This window comes from Emys orbicularis, chromosome 9 (genome assembly GCF_028017835.1).
Source record: "Emys orbicularis isolate rEmyOrb1 chromosome 9, rEmyOrb1.hap1, whole genome shotgun sequence".
Taxonomy (NCBI): Eukaryota; Metazoa; Chordata; order Testudines; family Emydidae; genus Emys; species Emys orbicularis.
This window is the reverse complement of record NC_088691.1, coordinates 106,959,668-106,984,392: the sequence shown is the minus strand read 5'-3', so window position 1 is coordinate 106,984,392 and position 24,725 is coordinate 106,959,668. Positions and strand designations below refer to the sequence as shown.

Sequence of the window (24,725 nt, the reverse complement as noted above, 5' to 3'; positions counted from 1 at the left end):
GGCAAGGCTCCCCTCTCGCCAGGTCAGTTGGGGTGAACTACCTCCTCCCTCACAGCAGTGCAGACACCAGGCGAAGGTGGCCTGCTGAATCCTCTGGGCCTGAAGAGTGAAGGAGAAGCTTAGGCCCTACAATGGGCTAAATTACAACCCAGCTCAGAGGAGGAGAGCTTGGGGGCTTCTGTGTGAGAGGTGACCCAGTACAACGCCAGCTCCAGGTAGAGGGCTGGGTTAGTCTCCCAAGCACAGTGTGAGCTGGCCAGGATGCTTGTATGGACTGAGAATCGGGTGAACAGCTAATAAAGTGAGTTACACTTTGTGGAAAGACTTAATAAATCAGAGCCTCTAAGTGTTGTGAACCAATTTAGTCTGGGTAATTGACTGAAAAAACCTGTTTGGGTGCAGTGCAGTGCACCTGAGGTGCCACAGGGGGACACACTGGAGGGTAGTGCCCCATGATATAGGCATAGAATTTATAGACCAAAGGGAAATTTAGACCAGGGGTTTTCAGTCTTCTTTCTGAGGCCCCCCATATGCTATAAAAACTCCAGGGTCCAGCAGGGGTGGCCCCTCGGGGGCTGCGGACCCGGGTTGAGAACTGCTGCTTTAGAAAATCTCATGTCCCCCTCTGTACAGCCCAGGTCATCAAATTTCACCCAGACACTGCTATGTTGAACCCAATAACTTGTTTAGCTAAAGCATCTTCCAGAAAGGCATCTAGTCCTGATTTGAAGACAGCTAGAGATGGAGAATCCACCGCTTCCCACGGTCGTTTGTTCAAATGGTTAGTCACTCTCACTGTCATATTTCTAATTTGAATTTGTCTGGCTTCAACTTCCAGCCCTTGGTTCTTGTTATGACCTTCTCTGCTAGATTAAAGAATTCTTAATATTTTTTCCCCATGTAGGTCGTCACCTCTCAATCTCTGATAAACTGAACAGATTGAGTTCTTTCTTGAAGTGTTTCGCTGGAAGGCATTTTCTCCAGCCCTTGAATCATTTTTGTGGCTCTTTTCTGTACCTTCTCTGATTTTTTTTCTCTGTCTTTTCTAAAATATAGACACCAGAACTGCATGCAGCATTCCAGTGTGTCATCAGTGCCTTATTCCGAGGAAATACCACCTCCCTACCCTCCTCTTTCTATGTATCCAAGAATTGCATGAATCCTTTTTGCTACAGCATGGCGCTGGGAGTTCATGTTCAGTTGTTTGTCTGCTGTGACCCCTGAATCCTTTCCAGAATCATTGCTTTCCAGGTCTGTATTCTGTAGGGATGACCTGTATTTTTTGATCCTAGATGTATAACTTTTTTTTTTTTTTTTTTTTTTTTTTTCTGTACTAAAACCCATTTTGTTTGAATGGACACAGCTTACTAATTGATCCGGATCCTCATTATTTACCACTCTGACAGTCGTTGTCATCTGCAAATTTTATCGGCACTGATTTTATATTTACTTACAGATCACTGATGAAAACATTGAATAATGTCAGGCCTCTTACTAATCCCTGTAAAACTCCCCTAGGACTACCCCCATGAGATGTTTCCCCGGGGCAAACTCCTTTCTGACATCCGTCAGCCAGTTCTTAATTCTTCTGTGTCCTTCTGTACATTGTGTAGTGGTAAATTTTGAATCAGAATGTTGTACGGTACTGTCAGTCACGTTGTACCCTGGGGATCCACCTGTTTTCAGGTCGGGGCTGGGAATTCTGCACTAAAGCTCACTGCAGTTGTGGGATCACCATTAAGGTCTTCCAAAATTTTGTGAGTGTCCGGGGGGCAGGGAGAAAGTTCAGGATTTGATGTACCTGAAGTGAAAAGCTGTCTGGACAACACGAAGGAAAGCAGTAAAAGGCAAAACGTTGTTCTATTTCAGCTTAACATAGTGACCTACTCAGTGTTCAGAGACCTGGCTGAATGTGTCCCTCCCCCTCCTTAGGGTGGGACCTCAATTTCTCGCTGGCTGCCGCCTTTGGCAGCCCCCATACAGGACGGGGCTTATGCACAGAGCACCCATGCTCCCCATGGGGGAGAGGGTGCTTGATCCTCACTCTCTTGTGACTCCATGACCCATCTTGAATATCAATGAGCCCTAGGACCCTTGTGTTCCCTCTGCTTGGTGGTGGCTAGAGTGAAACTGGATTCTCAGTGGCTGTTCTGCACCTTGGGTGTGTGTGTGTGTGTGTGTGTGTGTGAATAAATTAGCCTCTGACTTCTAGGCATCGAGTGAAAAAGAATAGACAATGTTTAAGAAGGTATATAAAATCATGAGTGTTGTGGAGGAAATAGATAAGGAAAAAATATTTACTTATTCCCATAATACAAGAACTAGGGGCCACAAAATGAAATTAATGGGCAGCAGGTTTAAAACAAATAAAAGGAAGTTCTTCACACAGCGCACAGTCAACTTGTGGAACTTCTTGCCTGAGGAGGTTGTGAAGGCTAGGACTATAACAGGGTTTGAAAGAGAACTGGATAAATTCATGGAGGTTAAGTCCATTAATGGACTTAATGCCAGGATGAGTAAGGAATGGTGCCCCCAGCCTCTGTTTGTCAGAGGGTGGAGATGGATGGCAGGAGAGAGATCACTTGATCATTACCTGTTAGGTTCACTCCCTCTGGGGCACCTGGCATTGGCCACTGTCGGTAGACAGGATACTGGGCTGGATGGACCTTTGGTCTGACCCAGTATGGCCGTTCTTATGTACAAAAAATGTATTGGAGGAAAGAAGAGGGTTAAGTTACAAAAAAGGGTAAGGATAGGAATGGGGTAAAGGGAAAACTAGGGGAACCAGAGGACAGATGAATACATAAACCCCACAACAATAATCAGTCTCCCTCAGATATCCCCTCTAGTAACCATAATGACCGGGTGCAACCACAGAGTTTCTGCAGCTGTCAGTCGTCTTTGCACACTGTCCTTTGTGTTGGAACTCTGTCCGTGAGCTGCTGAAGGCAAGTTCATACAGTCAAATAGATGCTGCAGGCCTGGCTGCTGCTTGTGTGTGGTATGGTGCCAACACTTCCCTTGGATGCCGGTAAGCCTCTGCTGACCAGGACGTCCGCCTGCAGGTGCAGTATCCCTATGACTCTGTGTTGAGTCATCGTGCTGCAAGGCCAGTATCTACCAGGCTGAGCAGGCCCCTGGGCTGCTCAAACCCTGACTTTCTCCTGGCTTCTGGAGCAAGGGGGGCTAACAGGAGACTAATGGACAGGCTGGGGCACCGGGACGTCCGCCTGCAGCACCCAGCAGGGTCAGGAGACACTTAAAGCTCAGCTGGGCACCACGCCAGGCCCAGGCCACAGACGCTCAGTCTCCTCTAATGCCCTGGATAGCACTGAAGCTTGACACCCGATTATTTTGCATCATGTGAGAGACCAGAAGGGACCTTTTTGATCCTCCCAGCGAGGGAAATCCTCTCCTTCTGGATATGGAGTCTGGGGGCACCTCCTCTATGCTCCATGCTTTCAATAGCCAAACTGTCTCAAGAACAGGTAGTTGAGGGGGGAACACCTCCTTTAAAGCTGGGCCTTTCTGGTTGGCTGGTCCCGTGGCCAAGAGTTCTCTCTCAACAGGGAGCTGCTGTTTGACGATGGAAGTCAGTGCCCTGCAGCCAAATCCCTTCCCTGAACCCTTTGTCCAATGTCTGTCATGGCTGGGGGTGCCACCCACACACAGGCTAGCCAGAGCCTGCATTTGGTTGCTTTAGCATGTCAGTCTGGTTTTGGCCCCGTAATTCCTCTTAGCCCTGGTCTACAGTACGAGTTTAGGTCGAATTTAGCAGCGTTAGATCGATTTAACCCTGCACACGTCCACACGACAAAGCCATTTTTGTCGACTTAAAGGGCTCTTAAAATCGATTTCTGTACTGCTCCCCGACGAGGGGATTAGCGCTGAAATTGACCCTGCTGGGTCGAATTTGGGGTCGTGTGGACGCAATTCAACGGTATTGGCCTCCGGGAGCTATCCCAGAGTGCTCCATTGTGACCGCTCTGGACAGCACTCTCAACTCAGATGCACTGGCCAGGTAGACAGGAAAAGCCCCGCAAACTTTTGAATTTCATTTCCTGTTTGGCCAGTGTAGTGAGCTGATAAGCACAGGTGACCATGGAGTCCCAGAATTGCAAGAGCTCCAGCATGGACCAAACGGGAGGTACTGCATCTGATTGCTGTATGGGGAGACGAATCCGTGCTATCCGAACTCTGTTCCAAAAGACGAAATGCCGGAATATTTGAAAAAATCTCCAAGGGCATGAAGGACAGAGGTTATAACAGGGACCTGCAGCAGTGCCGTGAGAAGCTTACCAAAGAACCAGAGTGGCAAACGGCCGCTCTGGGACAGAGCCCCAGACATGCCGCTTCTATGATGAGCTGCATGCCATTCTAGGGGGTGCCCCTACAACTACCCCACCCCTGTGCTTCCCTCCTCCCCCACCCCTCCCGGGCTACCTTGGCAGTTATCCCCCATTTGTGTGACGAATTAATAAAGAATGCATGAATTTGAAACAACAATGACTTTATTGCCTCTGCAAGCGGAGATCAAAGGGGGGAGGGGAGGGCGGTTGGCTTACAGGGAAGTAGAGTGAACCAAGGGGGGGGGGGGGGGCTCATCAAGGAGAAACAAACAGAACTTTCACACCATAGCCTGGCCAGTCATGAAACTGGTTTTCAAAGCTTCTCTGATGCACAGCGCACCCTGCTGTGCTCTTCTAACCGCCCTGGTGTCTGGCTGCGCGTAATCAGTGGCCAGGCGATTTGCCTCAACCTTCCACCCCGCCATAAACATCTCCCCCTTACTCTCACAGATATTGTGGAGCACACAGCAAGCAGTAATAACGATGGGAATATTGCTTTCGCTGAGGTCTGTCCAAGTCAGTAAACTGCACCAGCGAGCTTTTAAACATCCAAAGGCACATTCTACCACCATTCTGCGCTTGCTCAGCCTATAGTTGAACTGCTCCTTATACTGTCCAGGCTTCATGAGCCATGGGAGCAAGGGGTAGGCTGGGGTAGGTGCGACCGCGCGGTGCTGCCGACTGGGAGAGCAGCCTGAGGCAGAAGCCTCCAGCTGGCATGATATTCCAGGCAGGACTGAATCTCCATTAGACGAAACTTAAAGAAGAGAATGACCTGGAGTCATTCCCATTTTTGTCCAGGAGCCCCCGACCGACCTCACCGAGGCCGGCCAGGAGCACCCATGTCTGCCCAGGCGCCTCCTGACCAACCTAACCGAGGTTACGGGACGACGATGACGGCTAGCAGTCGTATTGTACTGTCTGCCGTCTGCAAGGCAAGGCAAGGGGATGCTGCTGTGTAGCACTGCAGTACCGCGTCTGCCAGCAGCACCCAGGAGACATACGGTGACAGTGAGCTGAGCAGGCTCCATGCTTGCTGTGGTATGTCATCTGCACGGGTAACCCAGGAAAAAAGGTGAGAAACGATTTTTTGCCGTTGTTTTCACTGAGGGAGGGAGGGGTGTCTGACGACATGTACACAGAACTATCCATGACAATGTCTTTGCCCCATCAGGCATTGGGACTGTGTGATGAGCTCGCCCCAGCCCTGCGGCGCAAGGACACGAGAATGAGAGCTGCCCTGCCGTTGGAAAAGCATGTGGCAATTGCACTGTGGAAGTTGACTACTCCAGACTGCTACTGATCAGTTGCTAACCATTTCAGAGTGGTAAAGTCTACCGTTGAACTCATGTTGACGGAAGTGTGCAGGGCCATTAATCGCATCCTGCTCCTAAAGACCGTGACTCTGGGCAACGTGCGTGACATTGTGGATGGATTTGCACAAATGGGCTTCCCTAACTGTGGAGGGGCAATAGGTGGCACGCATATTCCATTTCTGGCACCAGACCACCTAGCCACTGAGTACATTAATCACAAGGGGTATTTCTCAATGGTTTTCCAGGTGCTTGTGGATCACTGTAGGCATTTCACAGACATTAACGCAGGCTGGTCCGGAAAAGTGTATGACGCACGCATCTTTCGGAACACTGGCCTGTTCAGGAAGCTGCAAGCAGGGACTTTTTTCCCGGACCAAAAGATCACCGTAGGGGAAGTTGAAATGCCCATTGTGATTCTGGGAGACCCTGCCTACCTCTTAATTCCGTGGCTTATGAAGCCATACACGGGGCAACTTGATAGCAGCAAGGAGCGGTTCAACAATAGGCTGAGCAAGTGCAGAATGACTGTTGTGTGCTTTTGGCCATTTAATGGCCCACTGGCGATGCCTATATGGGAAGCTGGACCTCGCCAATGACAATATTCTTATGCTTATAGCCATGTGCTGTACGCTCCATAATATTTGTGGAGGAAAGAGTGAAAGCTTCACTCAGGGCTGGACCACAGAGGCTCAGCGCCTGGCGGCTGAGGTTGAACAGCCAGAGACCAGGGCTATTAGAGGACCATAAGGACCAGGGATGCCTTAAGGCAGCAATTTGAAGCTGAAAGCCACTAATATTTGTTCCTATGCTCAGGAGTGCAGTGCTTGTAATGCTAGGAGGTGATTGTGATTGGTGCAGACGATACAATATGAAGGTTTAAGATAATTGTCTGTTGCTTTGCAGGGCTCTGTTTGCTTTCAATTAATAGAATAAAGATTGCTTCCAAACCATCACAATTATTTTATTAAAAAACAGCCGGAGGAGAGAGAGAGACAAAAAAACACATGAGCACTGAGGGGGATGGGGGAAGGGAAGGTCCCAGGAGGAGTTGGGGTCCCGGGACTGCTAAAGATCTGTGTATGCTCAGGGATCATATCCAACCTTCTCCTTTGGAGTACAGTGCAGCGGGTACTGTACTTCAGCAGGGCCAAACTGCAGAGGGACAGATGTTGAGTGCAGGGGGTACTGCGAGTCTGCAGGGCTGAAGTGTGATGGGGCAGGAGTGGAATGCCACGGGTACAGACTGGAGACAGAAGGTTGATAGGAGTGTGTTGGCGGTGTCTGGGGAGAGCATGGGAAAGAGTTTTGCGACAATGGCTACAGGGGAGGGCGGGCACGGAGCTGCTTGGTTTGCAGAGCTAATATTACCTGGAGTGTCCCCTCTTGGTGCTCCATAACATTTAAGAGCCGCTCCATGGCTTCATTCTGGCATCATCTCGCTGTCCTGCCACTCCTTCAATTCCTGTTTCTCGGCCGTGGAGTGCATGATAACGTCACGCAGAAAGTCCTCCTTAGTTCTTGGCCGCTTTCTAATTCTGCGCAGCCGTTCAGTCGGCGATAACAAAGAGGGAGGCAGGGCTCCTAAGGTCATCTCTGTGAAGCCAAAACGCAACATTTTACAGAAGCAGTATTGTTTGCAACACAAAACACTGATTCAGTGATTTAAAACACAGCCAGTACTCACACACCTGTCACTAACTGGCTGATCCCAGGCAAGCACACATGAGCCACAAGACCCCCAAAATGCTGAGTAGCTGCAGGGGCAGGGGAAATCAGTGTTCCCGGACCCTACTGGACACTGGACACGTGGCTGTTGGGGAGAGCCAGCACTGTGCGGGGGCGGGGCCTGATAATCATTCCTGTCCCCACACTTTCCACAGGATGTGATTATTATGGAAGATATCTCGCTGCTGAGGGTGAGGGTCTTCTCCAAGACTGTGGTTTCCACCCTGACCCCAATGTGGCTCGCCTGTGTGCAGCAGTGGTCTCTTCCTCCCCTCCCCCCGTGATGGCACAGTGGCGTGGGAAAGTTACCGTTAATGGGGCAAGAAACAAAGCAGCTCTCCCAAAGAACTTATGGCAGTGGATTGCCCAGTATCTCCAAGAGAGTTTCCTGGGGATCTCTGAGGCAGATTCCCGTGAAGTGAGGGAGTCAATCAACATCCTGTTCCGCCGCTCGGACTAGGCATGTGGTGGTATGTGCATCACACAGACACAAGCCTGCTTTCTGCAACCCTCCTGCCCCCAACAACTCGCTTCAGCGATTCCCAAAATCAAATCCACTTACCAGGGGCCTCCTCTCCTGTTTGCGCTTTGCCAAGATCTGACAGCTGTGACTGGCTAGCCTCCTCTGGGGTAGAAAAGAGCTCCTGGCTGCATGCATCTCTGACCTCTGAGTCGTCCTCTGCCTCTGGGTCCCCCTGCCCCTCCACATCATCGTCCAAGATTTCCTCCTGGCTCGGTCCACTCTCGACTGGCATGTGAGCCACCAAAGTATCCACAGTGGCCTTCATAGTGGCGGTGGGGTTGCCTCCGAGTATTGCGTCCAGCTCTTTGTAGAACCGGCAGCTCGTTGGCGCAGCACCGGAGCGGCGGTTTGCCTCCCGCACCTTGTGGTGGGCGTTCCACAGCTCCTTCACTTTGACCCTGCACTGCAATGTGTTCTGGTCATGGCCCCTTTCTGTCATGCATCATGAAATCTGGCCATAGGTTTCATAATTCCTACGGCTGGAGTGCAACTGGGACTGGACAGCCTCCTCTCCCCAAATTCTGATGAGGCCCAGCAGCTCAGCAGCGCTTTAATGTTGCCAGTGTAGACTAGCCCTAAGTTGCTTAATACTTTATATTTCAAATGGCCTAGCTGTTTTTACTTTTTCTGTATCTTTAAGAAGAAGTTACATGTTTTTAATGGTGTGTTTGCCATGGTACTAAAGGGCCTGAGGGCTTTGTACTCAGAACCTTGAACCTTGTTTAAAACTATTACTGTTAACTTTTTGGGCCCACATATTCCCCTGAAATTAATGCAACAGTAAAAAAAAAAAAATGTACTGAGCTCAGTATAGGCACTCAGCAAATCTGAGATGGGAGCTATATGAAGCAGTGATCTAGGTTATGTAATATCACAAGGATTGTTAAATTCTGCCTTATGGTACATGTGGGAGGAAAGGAAGAGCAAATGGGCATTTTGGAGGGAGTAGCTATAGTCCCTGTGCTTGGAGGTACAAGGACTTGGTGAATTGTGTGTTCTGTTTGTTGTTTTTGACTCCATGAGGGCCATGTGGCTGGGGCATTGGGCCCCCAAGCAGGCCAAATGAGAGGTCTGTTCATGTTTCTGCAAGGAGCAGTCGCTTGAACCTGGGGGTGTCTGATCAGACCATGTTTGAAGTCTGAATGATTAACCCCTCCGTCAGTGAAGGGGTGGAGCTAAGAAGCAAGACTTTGTTTAAAGGTCAGTTGCCAGGCAGACTTCTGAGCAGGCGAATAGGACTGGCTGATAGGAGTTTTGAAGGGTGTTTACAGGAGGGAGTGCAAGATGGAACAGTGGATGTGACCTGCAACAGATGTCATGTTTTTCCTCCCAGAACGGATTTCCTCCAAGTGCAAGCTGGTGGCGGTGCTGGAAGAAAGATTTGTGGCCTGGAAGGACAAAGTACAGATATGACAGAGCATCAGAGAGGTTAAGGAGAACTTGGACAACCTGATTCAGAAAGCATCACAACCCCAGGTTCAAGAAAGAAAGGAACTGACCACTAAGGAACCAGAGCATGGGAACCAGAGAGGGTGGTGGGCAGTTTACCACCAGAGGCAAGAGGACCAGGTGGCATTCTACACTGCTAGCGCCAAATGAGGATGAGCAGGCCGCAACCACCAGACAGAACAGGACCAGGAGGAATTACACGTAAGTAGAAGTGTGCAATCATTATCAAGCTCTTAGCATGGAAACTGAAGAAAATATCTGACGATCTGGTTGATCTAGTGGAATGGAGAGTTGCATGGGACCTGGATGGCTACTAAGCCCAACCCAGAAGACAATCAAGTGCGCCCACAAAGAGATTTCCAACCGTCCAAGGAAGACAGACAATCCTTGTTGGGAATTCTGTCAGAATGGTCAGACCAAAGTTCCCATCTAGCCCAGTATGCTGTCTTCTGACAGTGGCTGGTGCCAGGTGCTTCAGAGGAAATGAACATGAAGAGGAAATGAAAATGAAGAGGAAAACATCGAGTGATCCATCCCCTCTCTTCCAAACCCAGTTTCTGGCTGTCAATGGCCAGGGACACCCAAAGCATGAGATTGCATCCTTGACCATCTTGGTTAATAGTCATTGATAGATCTAGCCTCCATTAATTTATCTAGTTCTTTTTTGAACTCTGTTATAGTTTTGGCCTTCACAACATCCCCTGGCAACGAGTTCCACAGGTTGACTGTGCATTGTGTGAAAATATACTTCCTTGTGTTTGTTCTAAACCTTCTGCCTATTAATTTCATTGGGTGATCTTGTTCTTTTGTTATGTGAAAGGGTAAATAACACTTTCCTATTGGCTTTATCCACACCATTCCTATTCCTCCCTCTCAGTTGTCTCTTTTCCCAGCTGCACAGTCTCTTTAATCTATCCTCCCATGGAAGCTGGGAGAGCAAATGTAAAGAAAAAAAACGTGAATGATGATAGGGAACTGTTTAAGAATACATTACTAATTGCCCAAAATGCTACAACAGAGAGAGAAGGCTCAACGGGTATTAAAAAAAACAACCCTATAGGGGAAATAAAAGCAGCTATTAAAAAAAGGAGAAATTGATAGCTATAAATATCAAAAGCTAAAATTGTGCAAAATGACACAAGAAGGGCTAGCAAAGTTAAGGACAATGAAAACTTTTCAAAGTGTATTAGGAACAAAAGGAATCCTAACACGGGTATGGTATTGATCTATTACTAGAATTACTCCTGGGGGAAATCTGCGGTACTCCACAGAAAATGCCCCCATCCCTGCAGAATTTCTTTGCTTCTTTGCAGAAAATGACATGAAAATTCTGCCTCTTTGTAGCAATACTTTGCACAGCTGTAGCAGCTTCCATGTGAATCTCAATGTTCTTAGCACTATCATTGTTTACAGTGACTGTTAATTATGCAAGAATATATTTCTGTAGTGTTACCCAGCTCTCTTTGTCTGTTGTTAAGCTGTTCATTTTGTCAGAATCCTAGAGCCATCGAATCCTAGAGCGTAGTGGCTCCCAGGCAGGGACTGACTTCGAGTTACTTATCTGTATACTGCATAGCACAAGGATGCCCTGATCTCTACCAGTATAAAAACATTATTTCCAAAGTAAGTAAGTTCATGGAGGATAGGTCCACCATCAATGGCTATTAGCCAAGATGGGCAGGGATGCAACCCCTTGCTCTGGGTGTCCTAAGACTCTGACTGCTCGAAGCTGAGACTGGATGATGGGATGGATCACTTGAAAACTACCCTGTTTTGTTCATTCCATGTGAAGCATCTGGCAGCAGCCACTGTCGGAAGACAGGATATGGGGCTAGATTCTACCAGTATGCCTCTTCTTATGTTCTCAATTAAGGAAGCTTTCCAATATCTACATGAGGAGTGATTACTATATTCATTACACAGAGGGATAAACTGAGTCAGAGACTAAGCAATTTGCCCAAAATCATATTCTGAATTGTGTAACAGTTGTTAATTGAACCAAGGATGTTTTTTTCTTCCATGTATGTGTAACATATAAAAATACTAAATGTAGATAAAGTCTTGGCTGCTTTAAAAGTATAAAAACAAAGAGTAAATTTGAGGGGACTCAGGTGGTTTCTGTGATGACTTGAGCATCAAGCTTTACAATTTTCCTTGCAATCTAGTAAAATTGCATCTGTTTCTCTTTATGGCCAGAGGCTTGAGTGAACCCTTCCCTAGAGTGAGTCAAATCACCACAGGAGCATTGTCTTAATGGGTTGTCAGCAGTTAAATACTAAGATCAAGCGTAGTATTTACTCACTGCTTTTAAAATACAGCAGTTACTATTCACATACTACCACAGCGGCATCTGCTCCTTTAACTCTTACAGAAGTAGTTCATGGGTAAGAATCCTCTGACTTCAAAGGGTCTAAGTATGAGTCAGAACTATGTGCAAAGGTCAGGACTGTAACTGGGGTCTGGCTTGTGGTGTTTGTCTAGCACCACTGCTGCTGTTTGCGGGTAGTAGGGTAACACACGTGTATGGGGCTGGTTACTGTGTAATGTTAGTGCTCCACTACAGCAGCGCTGTTAACTTTGGTTGGATGAATTCTTGGGGACTTCATCCTATGACCATCTTTAATTAAAAATTAATCTTTAATTCCTGGAGCCTCTGGGACAATCGGGGAGGATTTGCAACCCTACACCACAGCAACCTCATGTGGGGTGCTAACTGCAGTGAATTGCAGGGACCTAACTCACTAGTTAGCTGGTATGGCTTTCTCTTCAAGGACTGGTTTTAAAATGAACTGGCATTAGACCGCTACTTCCTGGCCTAGGTCTCCTTAAGCCTGTGGTAGGGCGTGTACCACAAGAAGTGGCTATAGAAGACACCCATTATGTTCACCAGGGCGGTTTCCTGCATGACAAGGGCTTTTATCTAACGCTGCAGGGGTAGGGCTAGGCCAGGCCAGCGGTCAGCTCCGACCTGGCTGTCCTGCTCCCGTCCAGCAGCGGGGTGCTCGCTGCCCCATCGGTCTTGGGCACATGCTGAGCTAAGCCAGCAGGGCTCGGAGCACAGGTAGCTCGGAACGTGGCCTGCAGAGCCTGAGACACGGAGGCCACGGGACAGATCCTGCCCCTGGGCTTCTTAACCTCTCGCCATCTTGTGGCAGCGAGTTCCGCAGGCGCTCTACTACCCGAGCGGAGAGCCGGAGCCAGACCCCGCCCCGCCCCGCCCGCGGGGGAGCCTTGGGCAGGGCGGGTGGTTCATCTCCGCCCGTCCACGTCGCCTCAACGGGCGCAGAGTCACCGCCCCATGACGAGCAGCCCCGCTCCAGCCTCTCGTCCTTCCTCTGTGGCTGCAAAGCCCCGCCTACTGCTTTTCCCCTTTGTGATTGGTCGATCTAACTGTCAGTCAGCTGTAAAAGACGGCACGACGTAGGAGCAGCTGTCACGTTTTTACTTTGTCTATCTCCATTGGCTTGCGTGGTTGTCATTTACCAGGAAAGGGAGGCATACGGAAGTAGCTCCCTGTCGCGTTCTGTGATTGGCGAGCTCTTCCTGCGTGTCACTGCTGTAGGGCGGGCGTAGCAGTATCGCCTCATGCTGCGTTTGGTGATTGCCCAGGCCGGCCAAGCTCCTAATTTGATTGGATAATCTAGTTGTCACTCAGCTAGTAGGCTGCGCAGCAGGAAGCACCGCCTACGTCCCCCCAGAATTGGCCAACCCTGTGCAGTTCGCTTTCCGATTGGCTGGCTGGGTTGTCAGTCCCTTCAGCGGGACGTCTCTCAGTCTCGTGTAGGCGTAGTAGCAACGGCTGCGGCCGCCCCCAGCCCGCCATGAGCCCCGCCCCGCGCTCCTAGTCCCGCCCCGCTCTGGCCAGTCCGGGGTCGCTGCCCGTCGCCCCCACGATGAAGGTGGCCGTGGACTTCGAGGAGTGTCTGAAGGACTCGCCCCGGTTCAGGTGAGGGCGGGACCGCGGCGAGCCCGGGGGGGCGAGCCCCGGGGCTGACCGGGCCTGGGAGCGGGGCGCTGTCCGGCCGCGCTGCGGGGCTGCCCCGGGCAGTGAGTGCGGGGGGCGCCGCCGCCTGAGCCCGCGGGAGGGGGGGCCCTGTCCCGAGCTCCGTGTCCCGGTGGGCCGGGCAGCCCGGCACGTGCCTAAGCGATCCGGAGTGAGTCCGGCTCAGGGCTCCGGGGGCCTCGCCTCCATTTCCTCAGGGGCGCGTCCCGCGGGGCCAGACCCGTCTGCCGCCCTTCCCTGCTCCGCTCCGCTCTCCCCCCGGCGCGTGGGACCGCGGGCAGCTGGCAAACGGACATTCCCGCCCCGATCTCCCTTCCGAGCGAGCCGCTGCGGTGTAGGCCGGTTTCACAAGCCCCCCTTGCTTCTCGGAGCCTCTTTCAAGGGAGTGTGTGTGTCTGTTAGCCCCGAGGGGCTGGAGGGGGATCGCGGCGTTGCCAAGTGTTCGGGGATCGATACGCATTGCAAAGTGCTTTGAGAGGCTAAACAGGAGGAGGTGCTGTAGAGTTGGAAAGTAACATTCGGTGGAAAGAGATTTCCTTTGTAAACTTGTTTTACTCTATGTAAAATCGTTTCTGCAGAAATCATTAGCTGTTAGGGGTTTCCTGAGACCGTTTCTTTCTGCACCCCCTCTTAAAACACAAATCTAAAGCTAAACCAGGAAATGGACACACAGCTCTCTCCATATGTGTAAATAACTTACGCCAAATGAAGAAGTTGCCCTGGGGAGGGGCCCTGGAGCAGGGTTTGTCTTGTGAGAACTGAATTGGGACAAGGAGCTTTATCGGAGGTAGCAGACTACTTGGAGAAAAGTCTCCGTTTATTTTTTAAGTGCAAGTATTATTAAGATCCTGCTTGTGTACTCTGCAAAAATTAAAAACACAAATCATATTTAAACAGTGACAGCTTAAATCCGAGGTTGGTTGAACAGATTATGTTGATGTGACTCATTTTTTGTTTATAACTGAGGGATAACGTCCTTTCTAATATGTGAAATAAATACAGGGCAACAGAACCAAAGTTTCTTAGTTTGAATTTTAAAAAGAAGCAGCACATTTTAAATATGTGGAAATGTATCTGCTGTGGGTGACAGTTGCAGATCTTAGTAAATAGGCAAATGAAAAATGTAGTCTGCTGATCCAGTTTTATGTAACTGTAGCAGCCTTTCAGAAAATTTGATTAGACATTGCAATAAGTTCATTTTAAAATGCAATGGCAAGAAGTGTCCAGTTCTATCACTGCTGTTGTGAATTCTAGTTTCTGGCAGTTTTGATTAGAATACCATGGGTACTGTCTAGTTTCTGAACTACAGTACAGATGTTGGGGATAAGCAAGAAAAATTGTACAATTAAAATGTTTGCTGGTTAACATTCTTAGCTAAAGATAAAATAACTTGTAATCCCTGAGTAGAGTCTGTAGGGTTATAACATATTCCTTTCCCGAAGTGACTAATCTGAGAATTGGAGTACTCGTGGCACCTTAGAGACTAACAAATTTATTAGAGCATAAGCTTTCGTGGGCTACAACCCACTTCTTCGGATGCATATAGAGTGAAACATATATTGAGGAGATATATATATATATATATACACACACATACAGAGAGCATGAACAGGTGGGAGTTGTCTTACCATCTCTGAGAGGCCAATTAAGTAAGAGAAAAAAAACTTTTGAAGTGATAATCAAGATAGCTCAGTACAGACAGTTTGATAAGAAGCAAGTGTGAAAATACTTATAAGGGGAGATAGATTCAATGTTTGTAATGGCTCAGCCATTCCCAGTCCTTATTTAATCCTGAGTTGATTGTGTCTAGTTTGCATATCAATTCCAGCTCAGCAGTCTCTCCTTGGAGTCTGTTTTTGAAGTTTTTCTGTTTTAAGATAGCCACCCGCAGGTCTGTCATAGAATGGCCAAACAGGTTAAAGTGTTCTCCCACTGGTTTTTGAGTATTATGATTCCTGATGTCAGATTTGTGTCCATTAATTCTTTTGCGTAGAGACTGTCCGGTTTGGCCAATGTACATGGCAGAGGGGCATTGCTGGCACATGATGGCATATATCACATTGGTAGATGTGCAGGTGAACGAGCCACTGATGGTATGGCTGATGTGATTAGGCCCTATGATGATGTCACTTGAATAGATATGTGGACAGAGTTGGCATCGGGCTTTGTTACAAGGATAGGTTCCTGGGTCAGTGTTTTTGTTCAGTGATGTGTGGTTGCTGGTGAGTATTTGCTTTAGGTTGGGGGGTTGTCTGTAAGTGAGGACAGGTCTGTCTCCCAAGATCTGTGAGAGTAAAGGATCATCTTTCAGGATAGGTTGTAGATCTCTGATGATGCGCTGGAGAGGTTTTAGTTGGGGGCTGAAGGTGACAGCTAGTGGTGTTCTGTTATTTTCTTTGTTGGCCCTGTCTTGTAGGAGGTGACTTCTGGGTACTCGTCTGGCTCTGTCAATCTGTTTTTTCACTTCAGCAGGTGGGTATTGTAGTTTTAAGAATGCTTGATAGAGATCTTGTAGGTGCTTGTCTCTATCTGAGGGATTGGAGCAAATGCGGTTATATCTTAGAGCTTGGCTATAGACAATGGATCGTGTGGTGTGTCCTGGATGGAAGCTGGAGGCATGTAGGTAAGTGTAGCGGTCAGTAGGTTTCCGGTATAGGGTGGTATTTATGTGACCATCGCTTATTAGCACAGTAGTGTCCAGGAAATGGACCGCTTGTGTGGATTGATCTAGGCTGAGGTTGATGGTGGGATGGAAATTATTGAAATCATGGTGAAATTCCTCAAGGGCTTCTTTTCTCTTACTTAATTGGCCTCTCAGAGTTGGTAAGACAACTCCCACCTGTTCATGCTCTCTGTATGTGTGTATATATATCTCCTCAATATATGTTTCACTCTATATGCATCCGAAGAAGTGGGTTGTAGCCCACGAAAGCTTATGCTCTAATAAATTTGTTAGTCTCTAAGGTGCCACAAGTACTCCTGTTCTTTTTGCGGATACAGACTAACACGGCTGCTACTCTGAAACTAATCTGAGAATTGTTCATCCATGTGACATTAGCTAAAGTATCCTATTGGACTAGCAAGTCTGCAGTATATAAAAGGACCTGTTAGGCTAGGTCTACACTATGGGGGGTGTGTGTGTGTGTGTCGACCTAAGATATGCAACTTCAGCTACGCGAATAGTGTAGCTGAAGTTGTGTATTTTAGGTCGACTTACCTGGCTGTGAGGACGGCGGCGAGTCGACTGCTGCCGCTCCCCCGTCGACTCCGCTTCCGCCTCTCGCTGCGGTGGAGTTCCGGAGTCGACGGCAGAGCAATCGGGGATTGATTTTATCGCGTCTACACTAGACGCGATAAATCGATCCCCGATAGATCGATCGCTATCCGGCAGGTAGTGAAGACGTGCCCTTACTTGCTTTTCATGGGTTCATTTGTACATTGTTTCAGTCTGGCCTGTGATGAATGAGTATAGCTCGGAGACATCCAAGTGATTTGCATAGTTATAACATATTAGGTAAGACATGTAAAACAAAAACACCACCCACACCCTAGTTGGCTGGTGGAGAAAGTGGCTTGTGTGAAGGATTGTCAATTTTAATTTATCACTTTCTAAAAAGAAAAGCCTCTATAGTCATTGGAATAATTAATGCACTGTAATGTGAGCTCACAAAAAACACTTTAGTATTTTTATAGATTGTATTCATCTAGAATATCACCTAAGTATTGTTCAAGAACTTTTGTAAATGTGTCATGTATTACAAATTTTACAAATTCAGACTCCAGAACGGAAAGTGGGACTGGAAAATCTACAAATACACCTCTACCTCGATATAATGCTGTCCTCGGGAGCCAAAAAATCTTACCGTGTTATATCGAACTTGCTTTGATCCACTGGAGTGCGCAGACCCCCCCCCCCCCCCCGGAGCACTGCTTTACCGCGTTATATCCGAATTCGTGTTATATCAGGTCGCGTTATATCGGGGTAGAGGTGTACTGTGAGCAGTCATGAAACTGACAAACTATGAAGTTTCAGGGTGCTGCTTAAGAAACTGATAAATTGCTGCAGAAGAAGGCAGTGTTAACAGCAGAGGAGAAGCTAAAATAGAGCAGTGGGTTAGATTAGCGAAACTCCCTCCAGCCCCCTCAAAGCAGACCATAGAAACTGGGACTGGGAAGTGGTGCAAACAATGAAAGCTTTCTCTTCGCTTTTAAAGCCTGAGAAGGTAGTAGGTTTTAAATTGATCAGATACCTGCTAGCCAGAGTCTGATTAAAAAGGTGGAGCAACTTCTCAGGGTCTGAGGACAGCAGGCTGGTAAGAATCCCAGCTGTTTGTGGGTGGGTACTTGAGTGTCTTAGGAGGGCAGTGCTCACGGACCTTGCTACTGCTTGTAATTGTCTGAAGTGGTGTAACAGGTTATTTTAACTCTTCTCTTTAAACACAGAGGTGAGCAGATCTATGAATTTAGTAATTGTCATATGTAGAACATCTGCTCTAACTAGGAGCAAGTTAGAATGTGCAATTGACTAATTTACCTTTAGAGTTAGGAAATCTTTTAAAAATATCTAACGGTGACAAAATCAGTTCTGCTAAAATCCATTGCATTTATTTTCCAGCCAGTTCTCTCTCTCTCTCTCTCTCTCTCTCTCTCTCTCCCAACTTGTTTTGGCTTATTGTTGCTGTCTAGTAAACCAGTTTTCCTAATTTTTTTCTTGAGCATTTATAGAGGTAACACTAAATATTTGTAAAATATTATTATAATGTAAAAGAGAAACCAATATTCCTTTACAGCTAACTTTAAAAGAAAATAAAAACCAAATCGGAGTCCTTATGAGTATGCTTATCCTTTGTATCACTGTTCCAGCAGAGTGCTTACATACTGCTATTATCATAACAAAAATCTATACCATTCAAGCCCAGTTGTATATTAGTTTTCTCTCCCATATTGAGTTTTATCAAATTTATTTTATATCTGGATTTATAAAATATGCCTATCACACAGGGTGCTCTTAATAAATTGTTAATTTTTTAAACTACTGTCAAAGTAAACAGCTGCCAACCCCCAAATAGATCCCTATTTCCTGAAAACACCTGACTAAATGATGATGGTGATTTGCAGTTCAAAGCATGAAAAGTGTGAGGTTTCCAAAGCACTTGGAAAAGGTGAGTAAATATTATCATTCCCATTTTACAGGTGAGATGACTGGGGTGCAGAGAGAAAATATAACTTGACCAGAATCACATGATGATCACTGGCAGTTAGGAACAGAACCCAGACTGTCTCATTCCCAGCTGTGCTAACTGCACTAGACCTTGCAAGTCCACGGACTCTATCTACCAGCATAATGGAGTGAGGAAATTCCAGAGTTGAGGGCTTTCCATTGGTGATGCCTGGCTTCCAGTTCCCTAGTGTTCAGATTCAGGGACTGTGACCTAAAGTGACACACCCTAACTTCATCTGTCATGATATCACATAGGTTGTGAGGCAGTGTTTCCAGTAGTGAAGAACAAACCACACTGAGCTTTATAAATCAAAATAAACTGCCTGAATGGCCACAAGCAGCAAGGAGGGAGCCAGTGCAGTCTTGGAAAACTGGTCTCATGTGCTATTTGTGGTTCTCCATTGAATACTGGCCCAAGTTCAAGATCCTGATTCTAATCTTCAAACCTCTCCATGGGCTGGGATCAAGCTGTCTGAGGCACCACCCAACTGTCTGTAACCAACCTTCCATGACAGCTGCATTTCTCAGGAACAGCATAGCTGTCTACACCAAGAATAAGACTGGTGAGAGCTGGAGACTGTGTGTTTAGTGATTGATCCTACAATTGTAGAACTCCCTTGAACATTTCAGGATGTTTACATATCTGTCTTCAGACTCATTTTATACCATCCTTGCTTTCCCTGAGCAATTAAATAAACCCCAGTAACTCCAATTATCGCTCGCTATCATGGAACAAGAAGAGAGAAAGAACACTGCTCCTCCATTTTATTGGAACCATTAAGGTTTGTGCATGCTTTGTTGAGTGTAACCTTTTCTCATACCTTCTCTTTTTGTCTCTTAATGACACTTGCTTGATGTGTCATTTTAAGTGTAGACTGTAGTAAGCTCTTTGGGGCAAAGATGTCCCTTTACTCTTTTTCTGAGAGGATCTGAAAAACAATACCCTATTTTAAGCATAACCATAGGCCAGAGGCTTCCTTCAGTAGCATTTGCAGTAAGTTACTGCGTCATAATGGTTTTGGTGCTCACGCAATTTTCATTTTGCTTGGTGCATAGGCAACATCTAATTTAATCAGTTGCAGAACGCTGTTTGAACTTTGCACTTAAACAGTGCAAACGACTTATTGGCTTTCAGGTTCCAAGCTCTGTGGGAAAGGAACTGCATCTTTGTGTGTGTCATTACAGTGGCCAGCACAATGGGGCCTTGATTCTGATTGAGGCCTTTGGTGCTACCACAGTACAAATGATGATACATTTTAATAATAATGTTCTCACTTCCTTTATCTCTGTTTTCAGTATTTTAAATTTGTTTCAAAAGCTACCTTTACCTTTAAATCTGTCCTTTTCTATTTGTGGTGCTAAAGGGCTGGATCATAGACTGTGTTTTAGTACACAGAAACATGAAAGGGAGAAAGGCATCTATCTGTCTTCATGGTCCTGAGGGACTTAGGCCTTGTCTTCACTGCCCAGTTTTGTTGACAAAAGTCAACTTTCATCAACAGAACAGTGGAGGTGTACATGCTGTAATGCTCCTTCTGCTGACAAAACTCCTCTTGCTTTGTGAACAAAAAAAAATCAGTTGAAAGCAGGGATGATAGCGAGAGGCACAGGCGGAGTTGACGAGGGAGTGTCAGTTGTTGACTCACGGCAGTGAAGACAGCACAGTGAGTAGATCTAAGTACGTTGCATAACTTAGATCGATTTCTTCCCCCCCTGCCCCCTCCCAGTGTAGACCAGACCTATGTGGTAGACTTTATAGTACAGAAACACAAGGGGGCAGAATTAAGGCTGCACAGATGGTCTTAATTCTGGCTTTTTCTAACTTTCAACCTAATTCTTTCAACCTAATTTTTTTTATACAATTCTAAACAGGTCCATTGGCATCAGGCATAACATCTGATAGATCTTGCTGCCAAATGTTTGCTATTACCTCATGCAACATAGCACAATGAAGCCCATTTTTATGAGCAAAGAGTAAACCTGAGAGAATCATTTATTTCAAATTTCAGAGTAGCAGCCGTGTTAGTCTGTATCCGCAAAAATAACAGGAGTACTTGTGGCACCTTAGAGACTAACAAATTTATTAGAGCATAAGCTTTCGTGGGCTACAACCCACTTCTTCGGATGCAGTGGGTTGTAGCCCACGAAAGCTTATGCTCTAATAAATTTGTTAGTCTCTAAGGTGCCACAAGTACTCCTGTTATTTATTTCAAAGCCTATTGTTAGGGTTGCATGAAAGTTATGTTAACAAATTATCACTTGAGCATAGCTGTACAAATAAAATGTCACAATGGGTAAATCTGGTTTGCATCTTTATTGTATATTATAGCATGTTTTAAACCAAATAGTTGCTAAAAGAATATATAAAAAGGGTACACAGAGAGAGGGCTGTCAGTCTGACATTGAGTAGTAAATTAATGCCAGTAAAACTAATTTATTTTTTTAAGATTAGCGGTTTGGTTGATAAAGGTAGTAGTGTTGGTCCTTGAATCAGAGAAGTGTAGGGCTAGAAGGGTCCTCAAGAGGTCATCCCCCTGCACTGAGGCAGGGCCAAATAAACCCGGACCATCCCTGTCAGGCTTTTGGAGGTTTTAGGACCAGGTTGATGGGGATTCTACAACCTCCCTTGGAAGCCAGAGCTTAACTACCTTTAATTAGAACACTTTTCCTAATATTTATCTTAAATCTCCCTTGCTGCGTATTAAGCCCGCTTCTTCTTGTCCTACCATCAGTGGACTTGGAGGACAGTTGATCCCTGTCCTCTTTATAACAGCCCTTAACATATTTGAGACTGCTCTCGGGTCCCCCTCAGTTCCTCTTTTCTCAAGACTAAACATGCCCAGTTTTTTTAACATTTCCTCATAGGTCAGGCTTTCTAAACCTTTTATCATTTTTGTTGCTCTCCTCTGGACTCGCTCTCCAGTTTATCTTAATTTTTCTTAGTGTGGTGCCTGGAATTGGACACACAACTCCAACTGAGGCCTTACTACTGCCATGCAGGGCAGGATAATTCTGTCCTGTGTCCTATGTAGGGGACACTGGTTAATGCACCCCAATGCATTTTTTCAGTGGCATCGTATTGTTGACTCATGTTTAATTTGTGTTCCACTATAGCCCCAGATCAGCAGTGCTAACATCTAGCCTGTTATTCCCCATTTGATAGTTGTGCATTTGATTTTTTTCCTTTCTAAGTGAAGTACTTTGCACATACCTTTATTGCATTTCATTTTGTTGATTTCAGACCAATTCTCCAATTTGTCAAGGTTATTTTGGATTCTAATCTCATCCTCCAAAGTGCTTGCAACCCTTCCCAGTTTTGTATCATCTGCAGATTTTATAAGCATATTCTTCATTATCCAGGTCATTAATGAAAATATTGAAAGTACCTGATTGATGTAATATAATTTTTGGCAGTATGCTTTCTTATCACTGATAAAGTTTGCAGATGACCCAAAAATTTGGGGAGCAGTAAATAATGAAAATGATATGTCGCTGATACAGAGTGACCTGGTTCACTTGGTAAGCTGGGTGCAAGCAAATATATATTTTAATATGGTTAAATGTGCACATGTAGGATCGAAGAATGTCTGTAGACCATACTTACCAAAATGGGTGACTCTAGCCTGGGAAATAGTCTGAAAAATAAGTGGGGGTTTTAGGGATAATCAGCTGAACAGGAGCTCCTAGTGCAACACTGTGGCCAAAAGGGCTAGTGCAGTCCTGGCATGCATAAATAGGGGAATGTCAAGTAGAAGTCAAGAGGTTATTTTAACTCTGTAGTTGGCACTGGTGTGATCAGTGCTGGAATCCTGTGTCCAGTTCTGGTGTCTACAATTCCAGGATGCTAGGATGTTGATAAATCGGAGAGGGTTAAGAGAAGAGTTGAGAGTGACTGAGGATTGGCTTATAGTAATAAATAGATTGACACTCTGAGTATGTTAACATAAAGAGAGAGTTAAGAGGTGACATGGTTACAGTGTAGGAGCACCTAGGTAGGTACTTAGTTAGCTGTTAAGTGTTAGATTAGTTGGCAGTTAGTCCCAGCTGGGACTTCGTCCAGGAGTCGGGCATGCCCTGCTCTCCTGGCTTCAAACCATGCCTATCAGTGACCCCCATGAAAGCTGTTTGGGGGAACTTGTAGAAAGGACAAGTGTCGAATCTGTAAAAACTTTCGACCTAGAACTCAAAAGGAACAGGATATCCCCTTGAGGGCCCTCCTTATGGAGGCTGCGTTTTGTCCTGCATCGGAGTCCTCACATTCGGACCCCACACTGAGCACTTTGGCTTCGGTGCAGAGCGCTCCTCCTGGCACCGTTCCCCCTCACCAGTGCCTAAGAAGTGGCAAAAGAAGAGCCCCCGGCACCAGAAGGGAAAGGGGCTTTTGGCAAAGGACCAATGTCAGGTCATGTGATCGCCCTGGGGCTTCACTGGTGTACAGCGGAGGTTGGACCCCCGCAGCCCTACCAGGGATCCGCCTCCAACTCCAGGGAGCAGCAGGGAACCCTGGTCTCTCCCAGGGCCCTCATTCCCCAAAGCGGCCCCGGTGGCTAAAAAATAAGTAGGCCGACCAGCACCACAGGCACCGCACCAGGCGGCAGACTTGGCTAAGACCCCGACATCTAAGGGCCAGCCGATCATGGGACTGCCTCAGGTCAGTGGAGTACTCTTGGTCAACGGGCTGCAGGTGCAGATCTCCATCTCCGTGTCTTTCGACCCCAGCACCATATCCTAGGTCTCCGACTAGAAGGCACAGGTCCTTAACGTGCTCTCCGCCTACAAGATGCGGGACACAGGAGTTGTGGTGCCGGTCCCCGTACCGGCGAGCTTCCCATCAGAGATCGCCGTGGCCCAGGTCACCTTTGCCCAGATGGTCTCCCAGTCGTTGGTCCCTGCCCAGGCAGGGCTGCTCCTGGTCACGGCACCAGTCCCCTTTCCCCGGTACCGTTTGAGCAGGAGTTGTCCCTGGACGAAGCGGTGGCGGGTCCCTCCCAAACAGGCAGTATCCTGACGACTTCAATAAGCACCAGGCTCTCCTCAAAAGGGTGGTTGCTATCTTGAGCCTACAGATTGAGGAGGTCGCGGAGGGTTCCGATGACCTATTTAACGTTATAACCTAATCCACCGCAGCCCAGGTCACGCTGTCTGTCCACCCAGGGGTCCTCAAAATTGTCAAATCACTGTGGCAAACCCCCTCTTCCATTCCGTCGACTTCTAAGAAGGCAGCAAAGAAGTATTATGTCCCTACGAAAGGGTTTGAATACCTCTACACGCACCCTCCAGCGACATCACTGGTTGTGTACGTTGTGAACGAATGGGACAGGTAGGACCACATTAGTGACACACCAAAGAACAAAGATGCCAAGAGACCTGATTTATTTGGCAGAAAGATTTATTCAACAGCTAGCCTACAAATCAGGGTGTTTAACCACCAGGCCTTGATAGGCAGGTACAGTTTTAACCTGTGGGATTCCCTTAACAAGTTCAAAGAGGTCTTCCCACAGGATTGAGCCCAGGAGTTTGCCACTTTGGTGGATGAGGGTACAGTGGTGGCAAGGGGAGCCCTACAAATGGCCTTGGACGCTGCTGACTCAGAGGCCAGGATGGTCGCCTCCGCGGTGGCCATGAGGCGCAGCTCCTGGTTGCAGTCCTCCGGGTTGTCCCAGGAGATGCAGACCACTATTCAGGACCTCCCATTTGAGGGGGTGGTGGTCTTTTCCGAGCTCATGGCCTTAAAGACTCCCGCGCTGCCCTTCGCTCCTTGGGCCTTCACACTCCTCAGCAGGCCAGGAAGCTGTTCTGTCCTCTGCCTCCTCCGCCCCCGCAGTCTAGGTCCTGGGGAACTCCCCGATCGGATTCCTCCAGGAGAAAGGAGAGAGACCAGGGGTCTAAACGGTGACACCCGTCGTCTTCCCACCTGTCAGCTCAGGCTGACCCTCCCAGAAAGCAGGGAGGCCAGCAGCAGTCATTTTGAGGGTGCGCTCAAGGATTACACCCCAGTCACTTGACTGGATCCACCTTCCCTCTCTTTCCTTGATCACCTCTGCCCCTTCCAGATGGCCTGGTCTCGGCTCACCTCACACCGTTGGGTGCTGGAAGTAATATCCTCAGTTCATAGACAACCCTCCCTCCCATCCCCCTT

General features: G+C 47.3%; 1 protein-coding gene across 1 annotated transcript in view; it reads left to right on the top strand.

Moving 5' to 3' along the window:
* Positions 1 to 1,177: 1,177 nt before the first annotated feature.
* Positions 1,178 to 24,725, top strand: part of ACAP2 (ArfGAP with coiled-coil, ankyrin repeat and PH domains 2) — a 119,572-nt gene continuing 96,024 nt past the window's right edge. The window contains exon 1 of the mRNA XM_065410377.1: positions 1,178 to 1,251. Coding sequence (XP_065266449.1) covers positions 1,193 to 1,251 — 59 coding nt within the window. The 5' untranslated portion in view covers positions 1,178 to 1,192. The remainder of the gene's footprint in view (positions 1,252 to 24,725) is intronic.